General features: G+C 45.5%; 8 protein-coding genes across 9 annotated transcripts; 3 read left to right on the forward strand and 5 right to left on the reverse strand.

Moving 5' to 3' along the window:
- DFL_004723 (uncharacterized protein) lies at positions 1-2,939 on the reverse strand (the record flags this gene model as incomplete). Its single annotated transcript, XM_067633866.1, has 9 exons — positions 1-45; positions 224-312; positions 633-813; positions 961-1,098; positions 1,338-1,986; positions 2,126-2,415; positions 2,516-2,599; positions 2,677-2,770; positions 2,866-2,939. 9 exons carry the CDS (start codon positions 2,937-2,939, stop codon positions 1-3), a joined length of 1,644 nt encoding a protein of 547 aa, XP_067491992.1.
- Positions 2,940-3,546: 607 nt separating this feature from the next.
- DFL_004724 (uncharacterized protein) lies at positions 3,547-4,424 on the forward strand (the record flags this gene model as incomplete). 2 transcript variants are annotated; one of them, XM_067633868.1, is made up of 5 exons in its annotated part: positions 3,547-3,711; positions 3,784-3,860; positions 3,918-4,244; positions 4,307-4,333; positions 4,409-4,424. In XM_067633868.1, 5 exons carry the CDS (start codon positions 3,547-3,549, stop codon positions 4,422-4,424), a joined length of 612 nt encoding a protein of 203 aa, XP_067491994.1. The 2 variants fall into 2 exon arrangements, with proteins under 2 accessions (XP_067491994.1, XP_067491993.1); XM_067633867.1 differs by having other exon boundaries at positions 4,401-4,419.
- Positions 4,425-5,111: 687 nt separating this feature from the next.
- DFL_004725 (uncharacterized protein) lies at positions 5,112-5,931 on the reverse strand (the record flags this gene model as incomplete). The annotated part of the gene is made up of 5 exons (XM_067633869.1): positions 5,112-5,202; positions 5,334-5,407; positions 5,479-5,547; positions 5,662-5,719; positions 5,810-5,931. 5 exons carry the CDS (start codon positions 5,929-5,931, stop codon positions 5,112-5,114), a joined length of 414 nt encoding a protein of 137 aa, XP_067491995.1.
- A 1,055-nt stretch (positions 5,932-6,986) lies between these two features.
- DFL_004726 (uncharacterized protein) lies at positions 6,987-7,866 on the reverse strand (the record flags this gene model as incomplete). Its single annotated transcript, XM_067633870.1, has 2 exons — positions 6,987-7,608; positions 7,799-7,866. The coding sequence occupies 2 exons, from the start codon at positions 7,864-7,866 to the stop codon at positions 6,987-6,989; spliced, it is 690 nt and encodes a 229-aa protein (XP_067491996.1).
- A 3,083-nt stretch (positions 7,867-10,949) lies between these two features.
- Positions 10,950-11,377, reverse strand: DFL_004727 (uncharacterized protein; the record flags this gene model as incomplete). Its single annotated transcript, XM_067633871.1, has 2 exons — positions 10,950-11,234; positions 11,297-11,377. 2 exons carry the CDS (start codon positions 11,375-11,377, stop codon positions 10,950-10,952), a joined length of 366 nt encoding a protein of 121 aa, XP_067491997.1.
- Positions 11,378-11,933: 556 nt separating this feature from the next.
- DFL_004728 (uncharacterized protein) lies at positions 11,934-12,379 on the reverse strand (the record flags this gene model as incomplete). Its single annotated transcript, XM_067633872.1, has 2 exons — positions 11,934-12,200; positions 12,308-12,379. The coding sequence occupies 2 exons, from the start codon at positions 12,377-12,379 to the stop codon at positions 11,934-11,936; spliced, it is 339 nt and encodes a 112-aa protein (XP_067491998.1).
- A 648-nt stretch (positions 12,380-13,027) lies between these two features.
- Positions 13,028-13,486, forward strand: DFL_004729 (uncharacterized protein; the record flags this gene model as incomplete). Its single annotated transcript, XM_067633873.1, has 2 exons — positions 13,028-13,108; positions 13,319-13,486. The coding sequence occupies 2 exons, from the start codon at positions 13,028-13,030 to the stop codon at positions 13,484-13,486; spliced, it is 249 nt and encodes an 82-aa protein (XP_067491999.1).
- Positions 13,487-14,387: 901 nt separating this feature from the next.
- DFL_004730 (uncharacterized protein) lies at positions 14,388-16,070 on the forward strand (the record flags this gene model as incomplete). Its single annotated transcript, XM_067633875.1, has 6 exons — positions 14,388-14,551; positions 14,615-14,658; positions 14,713-14,791; positions 14,845-14,889; positions 14,944-15,049; positions 15,099-16,070. 6 exons carry the CDS (start codon positions 14,388-14,390, stop codon positions 16,068-16,070), a joined length of 1,410 nt encoding a protein of 469 aa, XP_067492000.1.
- Between the last annotated feature and the right edge of the window lie 120 nt (positions 16,071-16,190).

Consider the following 16,190-nt stretch of genomic DNA (forward strand, 5'->3'; position numbering starts at 1 on the left):
TTAGAAATCGTCTTCGCCACTGCCCGACACGATGACATTGTTTATCTGATCGAGAATAGGGCACGTGTTAGCATCGCATTCGCATCGAACATCAAATGGTTATCCCGGGGTGAAACACTCGCTCGAGCCCATCTGCAGGGCCGCTTATTTTTCCCATCCAATACAAACTTTTCGACGGTGGAGCGAAACCGTTAGGCAAAGGTGGAGGTGGTGTATAGCATACCTTCAAGACCATACGACAGAGCTGGGTGGCAAGCATGAGCTGCTCCCGCTTGCCTATCAAAGGATCAATAACGAAGTGTTCTCTCATATCTGTACAGCCCGGAGGAAAAAGTCAGCAGAGTTCCCTGTTCGTATTTGTAAAATTCGTAATTCGAGGGTGGTGTGATGAATTTGCAAATATAAATTCGTTTAAAAACAGCCACTGGGCACCGAGAGGATTGAGTTGGCATCATGAAGCTGCAATAAGATGTCGAGCAGTATGGACAGCGGCTCGGATAAATTGGCGACCACGGTGGAAAAACCAACAGGCGAACAGCGAATGATGCATGCCAGCAGGGGACCCAGCAAGTTTGGAAATCAGGCACAAGGGAAATAGAAGGAGTTTGAAGCTCCAAGCTTTTGAGGCTTACCGTTACTGCCTGTTTGCATGCAATCAACACCAAGTCGGAAGCTCTTCTCCCGAACTTGTCGAGATTTGATATGGGCTAGGGTCTCGATGGGCGATAGACCAGAGTTCTCAGCAAGGGCCATCGGAATTGCATCAAGTGCATTGGCGAATGCTCGCATGGCATATTGCTCCAAACCGGGTCGCTAGAAAAGACGAGAGGTCATTTGATCAGCCATTCCAGATCTTTGGTATTCCCAGCATCAGAAACTGCAGGGTGAGGATGGTGAATGTGGCAATTCGTAATCCCTCTTGCAAATCCTACTTGGAAATGCAATCTATCAATATCTTACTTTGTCAGCTTCCTCAGCAACTCGAAGAGAGCATGCAATCTCAGCCGCTCCTCCACCATAGACGATGCGGTTATCCTTGACGAGATTCCGTACTACGCATAATGCGTCATGTAATGCTCGTTTAGCTTCGTCGATGATCTGTGTATCCAAATGGGAAATTAGTCAGTAACATAGACCAGTTTTTCGCTTCCAAGTGCTTCGGGGTAGTGTAACAAGGAATTAAGGTTGCACTGATATTGTCAAGTGACAGGTTTCCGTGCAAGGTACCAAAACGAAAATGCCACAAAGCATGGATATTCTCGCTCTAGAAGGCACACTTCTCTGTACTCGACTCTAGTTTCGTTATGCGATTCCCTGTGGGATGGAAGCGTGCTTACCATCTTGTTACCCCCTCGCACGAAAACAGTGACGGCCCGGGTATTGGCACACTCCTCGATGACTAGCATTCGGTCTCTGGTGGTTCCAAATGCAAGTTCTCTTACGATCCCGGCTCTCCCAAGCTTCTCAGCCGACAGGTCTTCGAACCTGGGTACGATCCTTCCGTTCGTGGCGATCGCAATGAGCTCGATCTCAGGTCCTCCTACCCACCTGACCGCGGGAAGTTCGTTCTGTAACAGAAGATGGTTGGCTTCGTCGTCGAACCCCCACTGGCAAATGACCAAGTTGGCACCGGTGTCCTTAATTTGTTTAACCATCTCCTCGAATTTGTTTTTCTCGTAGGCCTGGAGCTTCTTAAACTCGTCCACGCTAGTAATATCTAACTTATGTTTTGTCTTTGGCTTTGGAGGCTCGAATGCACATGTCAAGATGGCGAGCTTAGCGTCCTTCACCACTCGCGGCATCTGAGGATGCGACATGTCTTTGTCTATGATGACGCCCTTGACTAACACGGAATCTTCCAGGGCGCCCCCGACCTTGCCGTCGACCTTGATGAGTTCGAAGTCGACATCTTTTCGCTCCAAGTCTGCTACCGCTAGCACTGCATCGACGGCAATCTTGGTGAACTTATCGTGAGCTATCGATACGCTATAATATCGATTTTTGTTAGCTAATCCCCTCTAAACGGTCACCTGCCGGTTAGGCAACCACCTCCGAGCCCTCGAAACAGAAGTTACAGGCCCTTAAGTTACAGCCATTCGGTCGCACGAGATTCCAGGGCACATACATCTTACTCCCTAAGCTTGTCTTGGCTGATCTCAGCAAGTTTTCCGTGTTCTCGCGTGTGAAATCTACCACGTCTGAGATATTATCCAGATGTGCAACGGCAATTTCGCAGGCTTCGTCATAGCCGTCCGCGATACGTATCGGATGAATGCCTTTGTCTATCAGATCCGCAGCTTGTTCCAACAGTGCTCCGGCTAGTACGACGACACCTGTAGTACCATCGCCGATCTCGTCGTCTTGAGATTTTGATAGTTCGACGAGGAGCTTTGCGATATGATTTGTTATTTCCATCTGTAGGGTGGGATGGTGATGTTAGAATAATATTTTAGCAGAAGATTGCAACACTAGACTGCAATCCGATAGGAAACCCAAGAGGACGCCATGTTCGAACCTGGCTTAGGATGGTAGCTCCATCGTTTGTGACAGTGATATCTCCGTCTGGGGATATTAAAATCTTATCCAACCCTCTTGGTCCCTAATTCGCGTCCAAATTCAACCAGTCAACCCCGGTATATGCATGGTAATACGTGTGATCGTGGTATATGTACTGACTAGGGAAGTCTTGACGATATTGGCAACAGTCCGGGCAGCTAGAATGTGGGATTTGACAGCTTCGGTCCCGTGCTGTCTCTGTTTCCTTCCCTGACTGGATTTTGTATATTCGAATTAGTGCTTGTTCGACACCCACAAAAGCTTGTAGAAGTAGGGGTAGAGCTGATAGAAACAAGGGAGAGAACATACTCTCTAACAACGATGAAGGGTCTCCCCATTTCATCTTGCACAAAGGCAGCATTCGATAGATCGAGCTGATTCATCGTGGGCAGCTTCTCCAACGACCTTCGCGACGTGCTTTCGACGAAAAACGGTTTATAGTGGTATCAACGGAGCCGGATGCTGTAGCAGCTTCTGAAATGTGAGAATCTTACGTGTGAAGGGTATTCGCAAAGCGTCGGGTATTCGTTTCTGCCTGGTATGAGCTTTCGTGGTGGGGCCTAGTGCGAGGTTTTGAATGTGCAACGACAAATTTATCGTTGGGTAACCAATCAGTGGCGGTGCAGCTTTTATCGATATGGCATGCATGCGCCACGAGGAATGCAGGTGGGTTGGTGGTGGTGTGGCTGAGTCAGGCGCCACACTGCGTTGTTGGGTGAACGGGCTGCCGCCAATATCTTGCTTGCGCTTTGTTGTGCTGTGGATTGTGCGACAAGCTCCAATCACAACCCGGCTACCCCCATCGCATACCATCGGTTCTTAGCTTCATCCTCATCATCAATCGCACACGACTTCCCACGGAGCCTCATCGTAGGTCGCACTATCCTAGATTAGTGGAATCAGCCGCCTAGCTGCCTTGATATTGACGGCTCTATCTACAAACGCGTTTTCGACACCACAAGCTCCCAACGAACATCGCGATCGTCAACCATGCCGCTAATGGCAGGCGGCCGACGTTCTGCTTCCAATCAGGATGATTCCTCTGATGAAGAAATGAAGCAAGTCGAAGAAAGACCTGGTGATGAAGAGGAGGAAGAGGAGGAGGAAGAGGAGTTCGTTGTCGAAAAGATCTTGGATCACAAGTATGAAGATGGGGTGCGTATAAAAGGAATTGGCTATATTACTTTACGTGAAAGACCTATTTGCTAATTGGCATCCTTGCTGTAGGTCCTAAAGTATAAGGTCAAATGGAAAGACTACGAGAAGAAGTCTGACCAAACTTGGGAACCTGAAGATACTTTGGAGTGAGTTTACCCAAGACGCTCCTTTAGTATGAAATCTTGCTGACAATTTTCATAAAGAGAGGTTGTTGCTTTGGAAGAGTATCTCCAAAAGATTGGCGGCAGACCTTCGCAGACACCTGGAAAACGAAGTCGAAAATCTACCGGTGGTGCCTCTACACCAGCACCAAAGAAGAGCCGCGTCAAGCAGGAGGGCAAAGAAGATGATTGGGATCCCCCAGCTGGCAGCTGGGAAGACGACGTCAGAATGATTGAGACTTTGGACCGCAATGGTGGAGATCACATTTGCTACATCCAATGGGCCAATGGCCGACGAAGCCAGCATCCTTTGCACGTTGTTTACCAACGCTGCCCGCAAAAGATGCTCAAATTCTACGAATCTCACTTGTAAGTTTCGAATCCTTCGGATGAGATTATGTTGAAACGTGAACTAATGGTTATTCGTTTAGAGTTTTCCGGGATTCTGCTGGGACGATGTAAGATGAATCTTGCGATTGTATATTAAATCACAATACATTTACACGACGCTAATTGTGGTGATAGCAAAACAGCTCCGCAGTAGCTTGAAATCACACGACCAAGCCTGCCTCGCTCGCATAGCTCGTCTCCGTAAACTGAAGTATCCTTGCAAGCAGATGCTGAGACTGCCTCGAAAGGTTCTCATGACATACGTCCTTATCACACATTCCTCGTTTTCAACCCCTACATTGGTTCGATCCCGTCCATGGTCATGCAGTGCGTTGGTTTCTTGAAAGCTACGCCGTAATTATTGAACCAGTCCTAATTACTCCTCTAGTAACCATATACATTTCCTCCTTATCATTATCGAAGGCACCCATATGGCGAAATTTTCTTCTCGTTTGTCTATCTCTTTTTCAGAGTTCCGTATTTGCTATTTCTTGGACTTCCCCCCCCAGGTGTTCTTCCGTTACAGCGAGTTTGTTCCCTATATTATTTTTCAATCGAGACATACTTTAATTACCCGCACGGTCATCCTTAGAGGACGATACACCAGAGAATGCAATGATATCTTGATGTCTGTGTGACATCGTATTACGAATGTGTTTTTTAAGAGGGACACCGTTCGTGAAGAAAAATAAAGAAGTGAACCTTCGTAAATCTCATATATTAAAAAGGATGTCGGTGCATAACGGCTCTATTCTAGGTTCTAGAGTAAGATGCATCGATACCACGTATGCATTACAGGATCCCGAAACCAAGGGCGTGCAAAAAGAGCTCTAGAGAAACCCCCAATTAAGCACTTGCTTGCTGCTGTTGTAGTTGCAGATAATAATATCCACCGGCGGCGACGGCGGCAACAAGGACGGCGTAAACGATACCGGGGCTAAAAGAAGTTAGCGCTTTTGGACACAAGGATTCCGGAACACCGATAGCTAAATTGCGAAGTGTGATCTCGCTACTATTTGTGTTTCGTGGATTGGAATTGGGGAGAGGAATTGGGAGTAATTGACGTACAGGCCACCGGATGACGAATCGCCAGACGATGAAGCAGCGGCACGGGATATCGTGACTGGTTTCGGGTCGCTCTCCTATAAAGAAAGACAGACGTTAGACAACCCCAATGACAATAGCTTCACAGACCCGCAATGCGATCGCATACGCTTCTTTTTAGGTTTCCAATAAGATATTTGCTAAGGATTTCTCGAGCTTCGTCCGAATGTCCAACATCCTATAGTTGAGCAAGACAAAAGTAAAAAAGCCCGTCAGCAACTCCACTCCACTAATTCGTTCCCAGCAGCTCCGAAGAGCGAAATGCCCAAACGGTGGCGTGATAATCGTGTACCTCGAAAGCCTCTGTTCCGTCTTGACCAGCAACATCCAGCATAACCTCTTCACCTCCCCTGTCATGTGATTCAAACATACATTAGCTTCAGGGTCCAGTAATATAGCTCGGAAAGCGGCTTACGAGGCGTCAAAAGGATAGTACATACGGATGCTCATCAACGAATGCTGATACGTCGTAGACTTTCTCGTCAATGACGACGTAAATGCTCTCCTTGGTGTCATGCGCAGCTACATCAGCGTAGGTGTATTCCTTCGTTTCAGTCGCCATTGTTGCTTCGAGTTTGAATTCAATCTGATCTTGAAATTATAAAATGTAGTGTATTGAATCGCTCGGAAAGGTAATAAAGTGGTTCGCGTTTACGTAGTGGCTATTTGTCCTTTCGAGCGCAAGAAGAGAGTGCGGAGGTTGAAGGAGTATGGTCTTTTTGTGACTTGGTTTTGGGATGGTTGGAAAAGAACAGCAAATAATTCGTTGAGAAGGTTCCACAGGGCGCCAAGCAATCAAGCTATCAACCTTTCGTGTTCGGGAAACTGACAACCGATTCGCCGGGGAGCTTGGAAGCATGTGCAGAAGCTGCCCATCTTATATACCGTGTTATATACCTACTTCCTACTTACTGTAGCAGCTTTCTAGCAGCTGCCTACGGCTTATAAGAACGGAATACACTTTCCACGGCTTAAATTAATTTACGGAAGGGTGCACGATTTACGACGAATACGATTGGTCGTACAGGGAATACATGTATATGTAAGTACAGTACATGCAAGGTACGATGAATCGAAGTCGGACTCAACCAAATCTTCTCTGCGATCGAGGCTGGTCGACGGAGGCCATGTAATAAAAATAGTATATCTTGAGATAGCAGCTATGGTTTTAAAACCAGGTATCAATGCGAAGTTATCGAAAAACAAAAAGGAAAAAGAAAGCCGAATTAGCGGATAGCAGAGTCTACTAAGCAACATGCTCGCAAAAAATACAAGACAAGAAAGGTTTAAACCAGTACCGACCGGAGAGTATTGGAGTCGTAGAATGCCATGAAGCACCCGTAAAACAAAACAAAAAAAGTGAAAATGATATCCCAGAGTTTCTAGGATAATATCAATAAGAGAGGAGGACTGGGATTTAATTAAAAGGGAGCCCGGGAAGACAGGACCCGGGGTGGATCGAGGGTATAAAATGTAGGAGGTGTTCGGAGCCCGGAGTTTAATTGAAGTTCGTGTATGTCCTCTTGGTTTTCGATCAGTCGACCGAAAGGTATGGTGAAGTTTGGGCAGGCGATAGTAGATGGCGTAGAAAGACCAATAGTGTTATTGGATCTAAGGTCAGAGGTCTTCTGGCGGTTCAAAGTCTTTCAGTTCCTTCTGGAGATAGTCGACAAGAGTTTGTGCTGTCACTTTCAGAACTCCCATTGCTCCTCCACCACTGAGGCCTCCACTGCCAGCCGCCGACGTTGGCCCTCCGGCTCCGGGTCCCGGCCGAAGTGACGGTCCGACACCTCTGGATGGTCCAATCCCGGGGTCATGATCCGAACCTTCGTTCGAGTGCTGACTTGAACTCGACGACGGATGCCCGGTCCCCTGTCTTCCAATCATCCCTAGAAGCATCCTCGGCGAGACAAGCTGTATATGAAAATTGTATTCTGTTAATTCCACCGTGAGAGTCTTGACATGGTCCTGGCCTCCAGCAGACCCTGGCTTAGAATTAGAGCTTGAACCCGAACTCGTCGTCACGTTTGTTGGTACTGGTTCGGACGGTGTCGAAGGAGTCGGTACGCCATCTTGGGGTATGGAAGGTATCGCCTTTTTTAGAAGACCATCGGTGGCTACGCGTTCGTACGTGGACCATATATTCGCAGCCAGAGCAGCGTGTACTCTCGCCTTCTTGGCATCTGTAGAGTTCGGTGGGGCAGATGATGCTAATAGGTTGCCTGACGGTGTGAACAAGCTAGGTTATAGGGACAAATCTGTTAGTAATAGAAACCTGATAGGCCGACAGAACCATCCTGCTGGATTGTAGAAGGTGGAGAGGGGGGGGGGGGGGGGACGATCGAGGAAAGAGGATGGTGGAGTGGTGTTTGTGCAGATTGTCCCTGCCCACATCTTTTTGTATTTTTTTATTTTTCTTCTCAACTTACATTACCGAAGACACGTGCTCTGATAGCGACTGTGAGAGCAGCGCATTTAGCGGCTTTGTCTTGAGCATTTGGAGAAGTCCGATGAAAGGGAGATTATTAAATAGAAGTCGCTATTGGTAATGTAATGGGAGTAGTGTTTTTTTGAGTAAATGCAATGTCGTAAGAATTTAAGGAAGAATTAGAATTATTCAACCGAAAAGGTTTTTGGGCAGGCCGGCCTGGCCTGGGGGTTGGTGACAAGTTCGAGTCGAGTCAACTTAAGTTCCATAAAACAGCTGGCTGGATAACTAAGTAGTTAACTAGCTGGAATCGAATCGATGGATGATGTTTCTTCTATCGATTAGAAATTAATACTCCAGTACGTAAGTACTTCTTAATTAATTGGCAAGCAAAGGCCAAAAAAAAAAGAAGAAGAAGAAGAAGATAGGATCCCTGTTTAGCCGCAATGAAGCCTTGCAAGAGATGTTGGATTTCGACGCCTGCTAACTTATCGACTCGTCCCAGAGATTCGTTCGCAACTTATATTAGCATGAGCTATACATACAAGCGGATACTTTTCTGGCCCTCGCCTCTGGTGATGCCCTGGGTCCAAGTCCGTCGACCCTGAGTCCATGCAATCTTGCTACCTAGCCCCCAGAAAGCGAACTAGCTGGTCGTACACCCTTGAAAGATCGGATTTCCAACCAGAAAATGCAAGGAAGTGGGGACCTCGTGGGAAAAAAGAAAGAAAGAAGCAATGGCTTACTGCACTAGGTGGTGCTACAGAACACTCACAAGAGTGCTTTCCTAAGCAGTATATAATATCAGGTAATGAATTGGTGAAATTTGAAGTCGTTTGAAGTTTTGGAACCCCACGATACTTGGTCATATGCACAAATGCCCACGCTGATGAGTCTCACGATTCTTTTTATAGACTATTGCTAACGTCGTGCGATCTTTTTCTACCTAACTCGTTAACCCCATCTATGATCCCCCTTCGTAAGAAGGAATTCCTCGACAAGCCGGCAAGATGCAAAGCAGATACGCTGCCCTGCAGTCCACTGGGCTCCGGTGCACCGAACGAGAGAGCTCGAATCTATGGTTTGTTCATTAAAAGGCCGCGAGGCCTGAATACCGCTCCAGATGGAAATCTTGAATTTTTTACGAAAAAGAGCTGCGTGGGAGTACCACTAAAGAAAAACGGAAAAAGAAATATCCGGTTGCCTTGGTCTCGAAATATTAATATTCGGTTCTATTCAAACTGTATCATAATCATCAGATCGAGCTTGGGTGGATATAAGCAAGCCTATTTTCTCTTAATATCGCAGAACTTGATTCGTTGGGGTACTTCTCCGATTGGAAAACAACCCACGCCATTGGGTCTGGACCCATAAGCTTTCCCGCTAGCTCAAGGTGGTTTAGATGATTAATGGAGTATCAGAAACGGAGAGCAGGCTTCCTCCTTGTTGAGCCTCAAATTGACTGGGTTTGGATATGACCCGAATCGATTCTTTTCGAACTTCAGACAGAAAATGGTCTAGTGATATGACGCTGTATTTTCGTCACTCATGGAATGGAAAATGTATTTTAACAATGAGCGACCGGACCGGACCCTTGGGAAGTTAAGTTGAGCGATTTTTTATTTGCTTTTAATTAATATCGCGAAACATCGGTGAACTGGCATCGAGACCTTAGAGATTTCCAACATTTTCGCCGATGGATGTGAATTTAGACCCCTAACGAACTTACGTGCGCCTGAAGAACTCTTTTAACATGTTTCAAAACTCGTCAGCCCATTGAAGGGGTAATTTGGGTTATTTCGTGTACGGATTGCACACGATATGTCTCCATAAGCCCCAGTGGAACACTGCACCGCTAGCTGTGTGATTGCCGACGGTTCGCCCGGATCAAAGAAACGTGTTTGCTGGTTTCTGGATATATTGATATTAGAGAGGAGAAAAACTTCAGTCTAAAATTTTCGGTGTGAATGAACTTGCAGCCTTTTAATTTGGAATATGGGGCGTGTGCCTTAATATATCGATGTCTCATACCTCAGGTTTACCATAGTTCTTGGTAGCCTAACGGTATCTTCAACATTTAGTTCAGAAATACAGCGTCGACCTTCTGATCTGGGATTTTGGTTCCGAATTATCGGCATTGCTGAATTTACGAACGGGAAAATCCGTTCTTTACCAAAGAACTAGCTGTCAAAGTCATTCCAGTCATGCTGGTATTCCTAGCTTTAGTTCAGACAGGCCGATGAACAACTGACAATGAGTGCTTAAGTTCTATGCATTGCCTCTGACTACACTGGCCCGGCATTGAAAGACCCAGATATTCAGCAAATCAAAGACATAACTCGCCAACTTGTCGCCTAATTTTAAGTAGCTAGGCGAAAATTGAAAAATCCTAGTCCCGGAACCCTTCCCTCGTATAGCTAGCTGCCGGGTCGAATCCGCTACCCTAGCTTATCAAGCTCCGAACAGGAGAATTAGAAAAAAAAAGTTTTTGCATATGCATGCCCATAGTTCTCAGGTGTTCTAGAAGTCTTTGAAAGATTTTCTTCTTCTTTTCTACATAGCTCTAGATGAGGTGTATCCTTGCCCTATATGATGAGAGTTATATATGTGAAGCCTATAATTAGTTAGGTGGTAACCGAATGGCATGGATTTTATATAGATTTTGCAGTTTGAAAATTCGAAAATTCCGTCTGATATTTAGGACCTAACAGAAGTATAGCCACAAAACTAGGGAAAATTAGGACCAAATTAGTGTTATTAACTTTGCGGAGTCAATTAATGTCAGAGATTTTCATGAGGGCACACGCCTGACTAGGCGAGATCCGATTCCGGGGAAATTATTTCTTAGTACACTGCACTAAGTTACCCTATCACGGTGTTCATGTGCATTCTTAAGGGCGAATTGAGTAAAATTATATTAATTAACAAATTTGTATTCTAGTTCTAACAGTTCATGTGACGGTATCAACTTTGGAAGAAATTTGAATGATCGAAAGAAAGATTAGGGTCGAATTAAATATGAAGGCCCAACGGCCGATCGTTTAAATTCCAAAATCACATACAACTGAAGAAGCCCCTCAATATTCTAATTAGAGGCCATTCGTATATACAATCGAAACCATTGGTCATAAAGTCGTAGCTTTGCTTGAGAATTATGCCGAAGAAGTCCGTTTCTTTTTCTTGACTTTGGTATCGCTAGATGCAGTAGCTTTTGTAGTGGAACTCCTAGTAACCCGAACCGTACTGTCGGTATTGCCACTATCGATGACCTTCTTTGTATCCTTGGTTGACTTCTTGGTGACTCTCTCAAATTCCTCATTTTTAGATACATGTGGTCTGGTGCCATGTTTAGAGTTAATCCTTGATAGTCTTGCCCTGGCTCTGCCATCGTTGGCGTATTTAGCGGCCTTTGCGACAGCGGCGTAGTTTATTCCACCCTATATAAATTAAAGGATTTAGCACTAAGGTGTATGTGAAGGAGATTTTATATATTACTTACGTTAGAAATAGAATTAATACAACATGGTAAGAACTCTGGATCGCTGAGTGGTTGTTTAGGAGGAGATCTGGAGTTCACCATTGGGAGATTTCTAGGGAATTGGCTTGAATCGAGGTTTGAGAGGGCTTATGAAGCTGTATCTAAGGTATTTGGTGTATTGGTAAGTGTTGGAATCGCTGAGTTTCTTGGGTAAGTGGATGGATAGACCTAGGATGACGAGATGGGGTATTTAAATGCCAGTATTTTTCGAAGCTAAGGTATATAATAGATGTAGTATTTGGTTCTTTCCATGACTGTCATATGTATGTACGATACATGTACATGGAAAAACTGAAATTTAAATTTGACGAATGGTGACTTCGACTGGATTATGAAGCTTCATCTAACATTATAGCGTTAAATACTTCGACAAAAGAATATATCGATCCCCTCCATGTACCTCATAACCACTACCATGTGTTAATTCAGGATTTGAGAATCAAAATATCTGGAACCAAAAAACAAATTAAAGAAAAAAACAGTATGTTTTCGACTTCAAAGTCCCCTTCCTATCTGTCAACGTTCCAACTTTCTCTCGAAATTGCCTTATTAGAGCCAAACATATATGCCCAATAACCGCTGCATTCTTTGCCAATAATCATTCCCCATTTTCAATACCCCTCTCTTCTTCATTCTCAGTTTTTGAAGCAGTGTCTTCGATCTTTCTTTTCTTCCCACGTTTAGCCTTTGGCTTCTCATTTGTTTCTTTCGCTTTCTTGACTTCAGGCCCGGTGCCATCCTTGGCTTCCCCTTTGGCCTCTCGTTTTTCGTGAAGTTTCTTTCGTAAGTTGCGCATGCGGTTTTGAGCGACAGCGGGAGAGGCGTAGCCAAGGTCCTTTGCGACTTCGGCGAAGTTAATCTTGAGCTGTTGGTAGAATAGTGGGTGTTAATTTTGAGAAGCCTTTCATATATATGCATATCTTCTATTCGGATACATGTATGAGCTGATGGAATTTAATTAGAAGGACTTACCCCTCCATTCACGTGTTCGATACAACGGAGAAGGAACTCCTCGTCACTAACTGAACTGGAGTTTGCAACCATTTTGTAGGTATTATGGTATATCGGAGTGCTTAAGAAGAAGTTTGAAGATATTATATCACTTTGCACTTGGAGTGTGCGTGCGTGTCAATATGATCGATATCGTAGTTGACTATGTTGGAAGTTATATTAATGGAAATGGATGTTTATTAAGATGATTTCGATGTGCAAGAAAACACCAGGCTTCTATAATAAATAAAGATCTAAATCTATAAGAGAAATATGTGGTAGATTCTTTTGGGATACATGTAGAATGTTCAAGATTCGGGCATCTAACGGCGAACGGTCCTCGTCCATGAGTTTCTATAATACGGCCTGGTCAAAACGAGCCGCCAATTTTCACCCGACTCTAGTACCCGGGATCCTTGTAGGACGTCCGAATCGAAAGTGGAAGATATTTCGGTGTCACTCGAAGCAACTTGATATAAAAATTCGTCTATCCGATAATATAATTTTATATGCCAGGCCTTCCAGGAAGTCGCATTCCAGCACTCTAAAATACAACCTCCAACAACAAAACCAAGTCGTATTCATTTTCCAAGTTCGGCCGGCGTGCCCTATTAAGCCAGGGTCTCGAGAACCTGTTTGCTCATTGCTACAGTCATATAGCTGCAGCGCTGCTTAGCTAAGAATAAGAAAAGTTTAACAAAGATGTCACGCGCTCACCCAGCCCCTGACTCCGATACTATGAGAGAGCTGATCTTAATGCAGGCAATAATTAACGCATACAATGTAAGCCCATATCTCCCCGGTGCCGCGTTCCAAGCAACTTGCACATCTACATCTATCTATGTAACGTTTATAAATTTATTTACGATGGCAAATATGCATCATGCATATGCGCAGATATACGGCTCGGCCCCACATTCCGCTATTCTGATCATGTGTGGTCGACATGCATAAAGCAAGGGGGTGTCTAAACTGACCTTGCTATTCGAATAGGCACCTCCAAAATTTGATATCGCTGCGAAAGCCCTGGGGATTACTGTAAAGGCAGTTTCAGGACGCTACAACCGCCTCAAAAAGAAAGTTGAACAAGCCGGCGTTCTTCACTTTACGATGTTGGGGAAAATGGCCAACCTATCAAACGGGGAGGGGAAGACCTCCTAAGAGACTTAAGATGCCTGTCTTTGAAAAAGTGGTACCTACGGTATTGGTACCGGATTACGAGGGAGATGAAGACGACCGGGAAACCCCGGAGACGAGAGTGGTCAACCCCACGACTGGGACTTCTAAGGACGTCAAAAATGAGCTTAAGATTGTGAAGGTTGAGTATCCATCTTCAGATGACGAGGGTTCTTTGGATACCTAAATACTCTTAAACCTGTCAATGTTGGAAGCCCATGCGAAGAGATGAGGAAATCTGTATTTGGATTCCTTTCAATCGAACGAAACAAATGTCAAATGTTAATTTGGAAGGGGGACTAGTTAGTTAATGATCGATGTGCAATTGGGATTGTTTAGGATCTAGATATGAAGGAAATACGGATAGCATCTATCGTTTATTGACACTGGCGCTTTCGACGTGTCGACTCTGAATTCAATATCACGAGCGGGAATTTGGAAATTTCATATTTGTTTCAATGGTATGTGGGTAGTAATTATACACTCAAAAAACTGCATTCTGACTTACATGGCGAAGTTGCGAATTGAAAAGAATGATAACCTAAGTTATTTCCTCTGAAGGTGGATATCAAGATCGAGAAATATAAATCGTAGTGAATGTGTTGAGCTGTTGTGGATGGATTTGGTGATCTACAAACAGGGTTGCTGCTGTTCGGCAAGACCACCTCTCCCAAACTCCGCCGTACCTGGAGCACCCTCACTGAATAAGCCTCACCAACGAGCTGTCGACAGCTTCATCCCGTTCCAATTTCTCGAACACTGAATCCACAAGCCAGGCAAACCGGGCCATCGCCATATCCGGGAGTATCACTATCGTAAGCTCGGGTCTACTACCGTTATCGCCACCGAAGGGCATCCCCTACACCACACCGTACACATACACAAGATGTCCGCTCGTCGCGGGAACCCGTCAGCCGACAAAGCTGCGAAAAACCAAGCCGTCATAAAGGAACTGCTCAAATTACCGAAGAACAAGCATTGCGCCGATTGCAAGAGAAATGCGCATCCGAGATGGGCTAGCTGGAATCTGGGGATCTTTATCTGTATTAGGTCAGCTCAGGGACTTCGTATACCCCTAGACGGAATATCGACTGACGACTCGGGATTCTACAGATGCTCCGGTGTACACCGAGGAATGGGAACTCATATCAGTAGAGGTATGGGAGTTTAGGTCCGGGTTGCTTAAAGAGCTCATTCGCTGACGGTCGCAGTAAAATCGGTGGATCTCGACTCGTGGACAGACGAACAGCTCCAAAGTGTTCTACGATGGGGAAATTCGAGGGCTAATAAGTATGGGGAATCTCAACTATTGATATTAAGTACTAATTACTGACATTTTGTAGGTACTGGGAAGCCAAGCTTGCGCCTGGGCACGTGCCATCTGAATCGTAAGCTACAAGCTATTCTTCGAGATCTATGCTCGCATACTGACGAACAGATAGAAAGATAGAGAATTTCATTCGGACGAAGTATGAATCTAAGCGATGGGTCATGGACGGTGGGATGCCGGATCCATCTTCGCTAGATGACTCGGATGCTGAGGATACTGTAAGTGTCAAGGTCTGACACCGAACGAGATATTAAGCTGATTGGACAGCCACTGGGTGTCGTAAAGAAGAAGCAGGAGGCCCAGGCTGCATCTTCACCGCCACCAGCTAGGAGGCCACCACCAAATCTATTCGATGCAGACCCAATTGCGCCACCTACAACAACAACAAAATCTCCACCACCTATTGCACCTATTGCACCTATTGCACCAGCCCAGCAAGCTCAGAAGCCTGCGCCCAAACCAGCCGACTCACTCCTTGGCCTCGACTTTTTTGGACCAGCGCCAACTGGGTCTCCCCGTTCAGCATCTGCAGGATCGAACCCTGCTAGTGCATCCGGCGGTGGATCCACTAGACCAGATCTGAATCGATCAATCCTCTCACTGTACTCATCGGCACCCAAGCAAACGCAACGGACACACCAGCACACCAACTCTGGAAGCTTTGGAGGACTCGGATCGACAATGCAATCACCAACAAATAATACCGGTGTAAATGATTTGGCTGGTGCGTTCGGTGATCTGACTTTTGCAGCAGCCCCTGCTCCCCAGCCAGCTGCGGCCCCAGCTCCTCTTAAGCCTTCGCCATTTGCCAACCTCACAGCCGGAATGATGAAATCGACACCGACAACTTCATATAATGGAGGTAACAATGCTTTCTCAAACTTTGGCTCAGCAACTGTGACAAAACCTGCAGCTACTTCATCATCCATGGGAGATCTGTTTGATCTCGGTTCTACCCCATCCTATCAACAGAAGCCAGCCCAGCCTCAACCTTCAAGTAACCTTGGTTTAGGAAATGCATGGGCCTCATCCCCACCTTCTAACAATAACGGCGGATCCGCTGGTTTTAATTGGAGTACTCACTCAACTACAACTGCCTCCAGACCGCCACCAAAGCCTGCTGTTGCTGATGATGATGACTTTGGGGCCTTTTCATCTGGTGGATTTTCTAGCAACCCGCCGGCTAGCAAGCCAGCGGTTAAGTATGACGATGATATTTTCAAGAACGTCTGGGGTTAGATATTTGAGATTCGCATGGAAGCTTGGTATTCGAGACTGTGCTGTGTAGTCAGAGTTCATAGGCGAATGTGTACTGCATTGATTTTTCTATTTCTCATGTATTTGTTGCTCGGGGATCTT

Source organism: Arthrobotrys flagrans (genome assembly GCF_004000055.1).
Source record: "Arthrobotrys flagrans strain CBS H-5679 chromosome Unknown unitig_0, whole genome shotgun sequence".
Classification (NCBI taxonomy): domain Eukaryota; kingdom Fungi; phylum Ascomycota; class Orbiliomycetes; order Orbiliales; family Orbiliaceae; genus Arthrobotrys; species Arthrobotrys flagrans.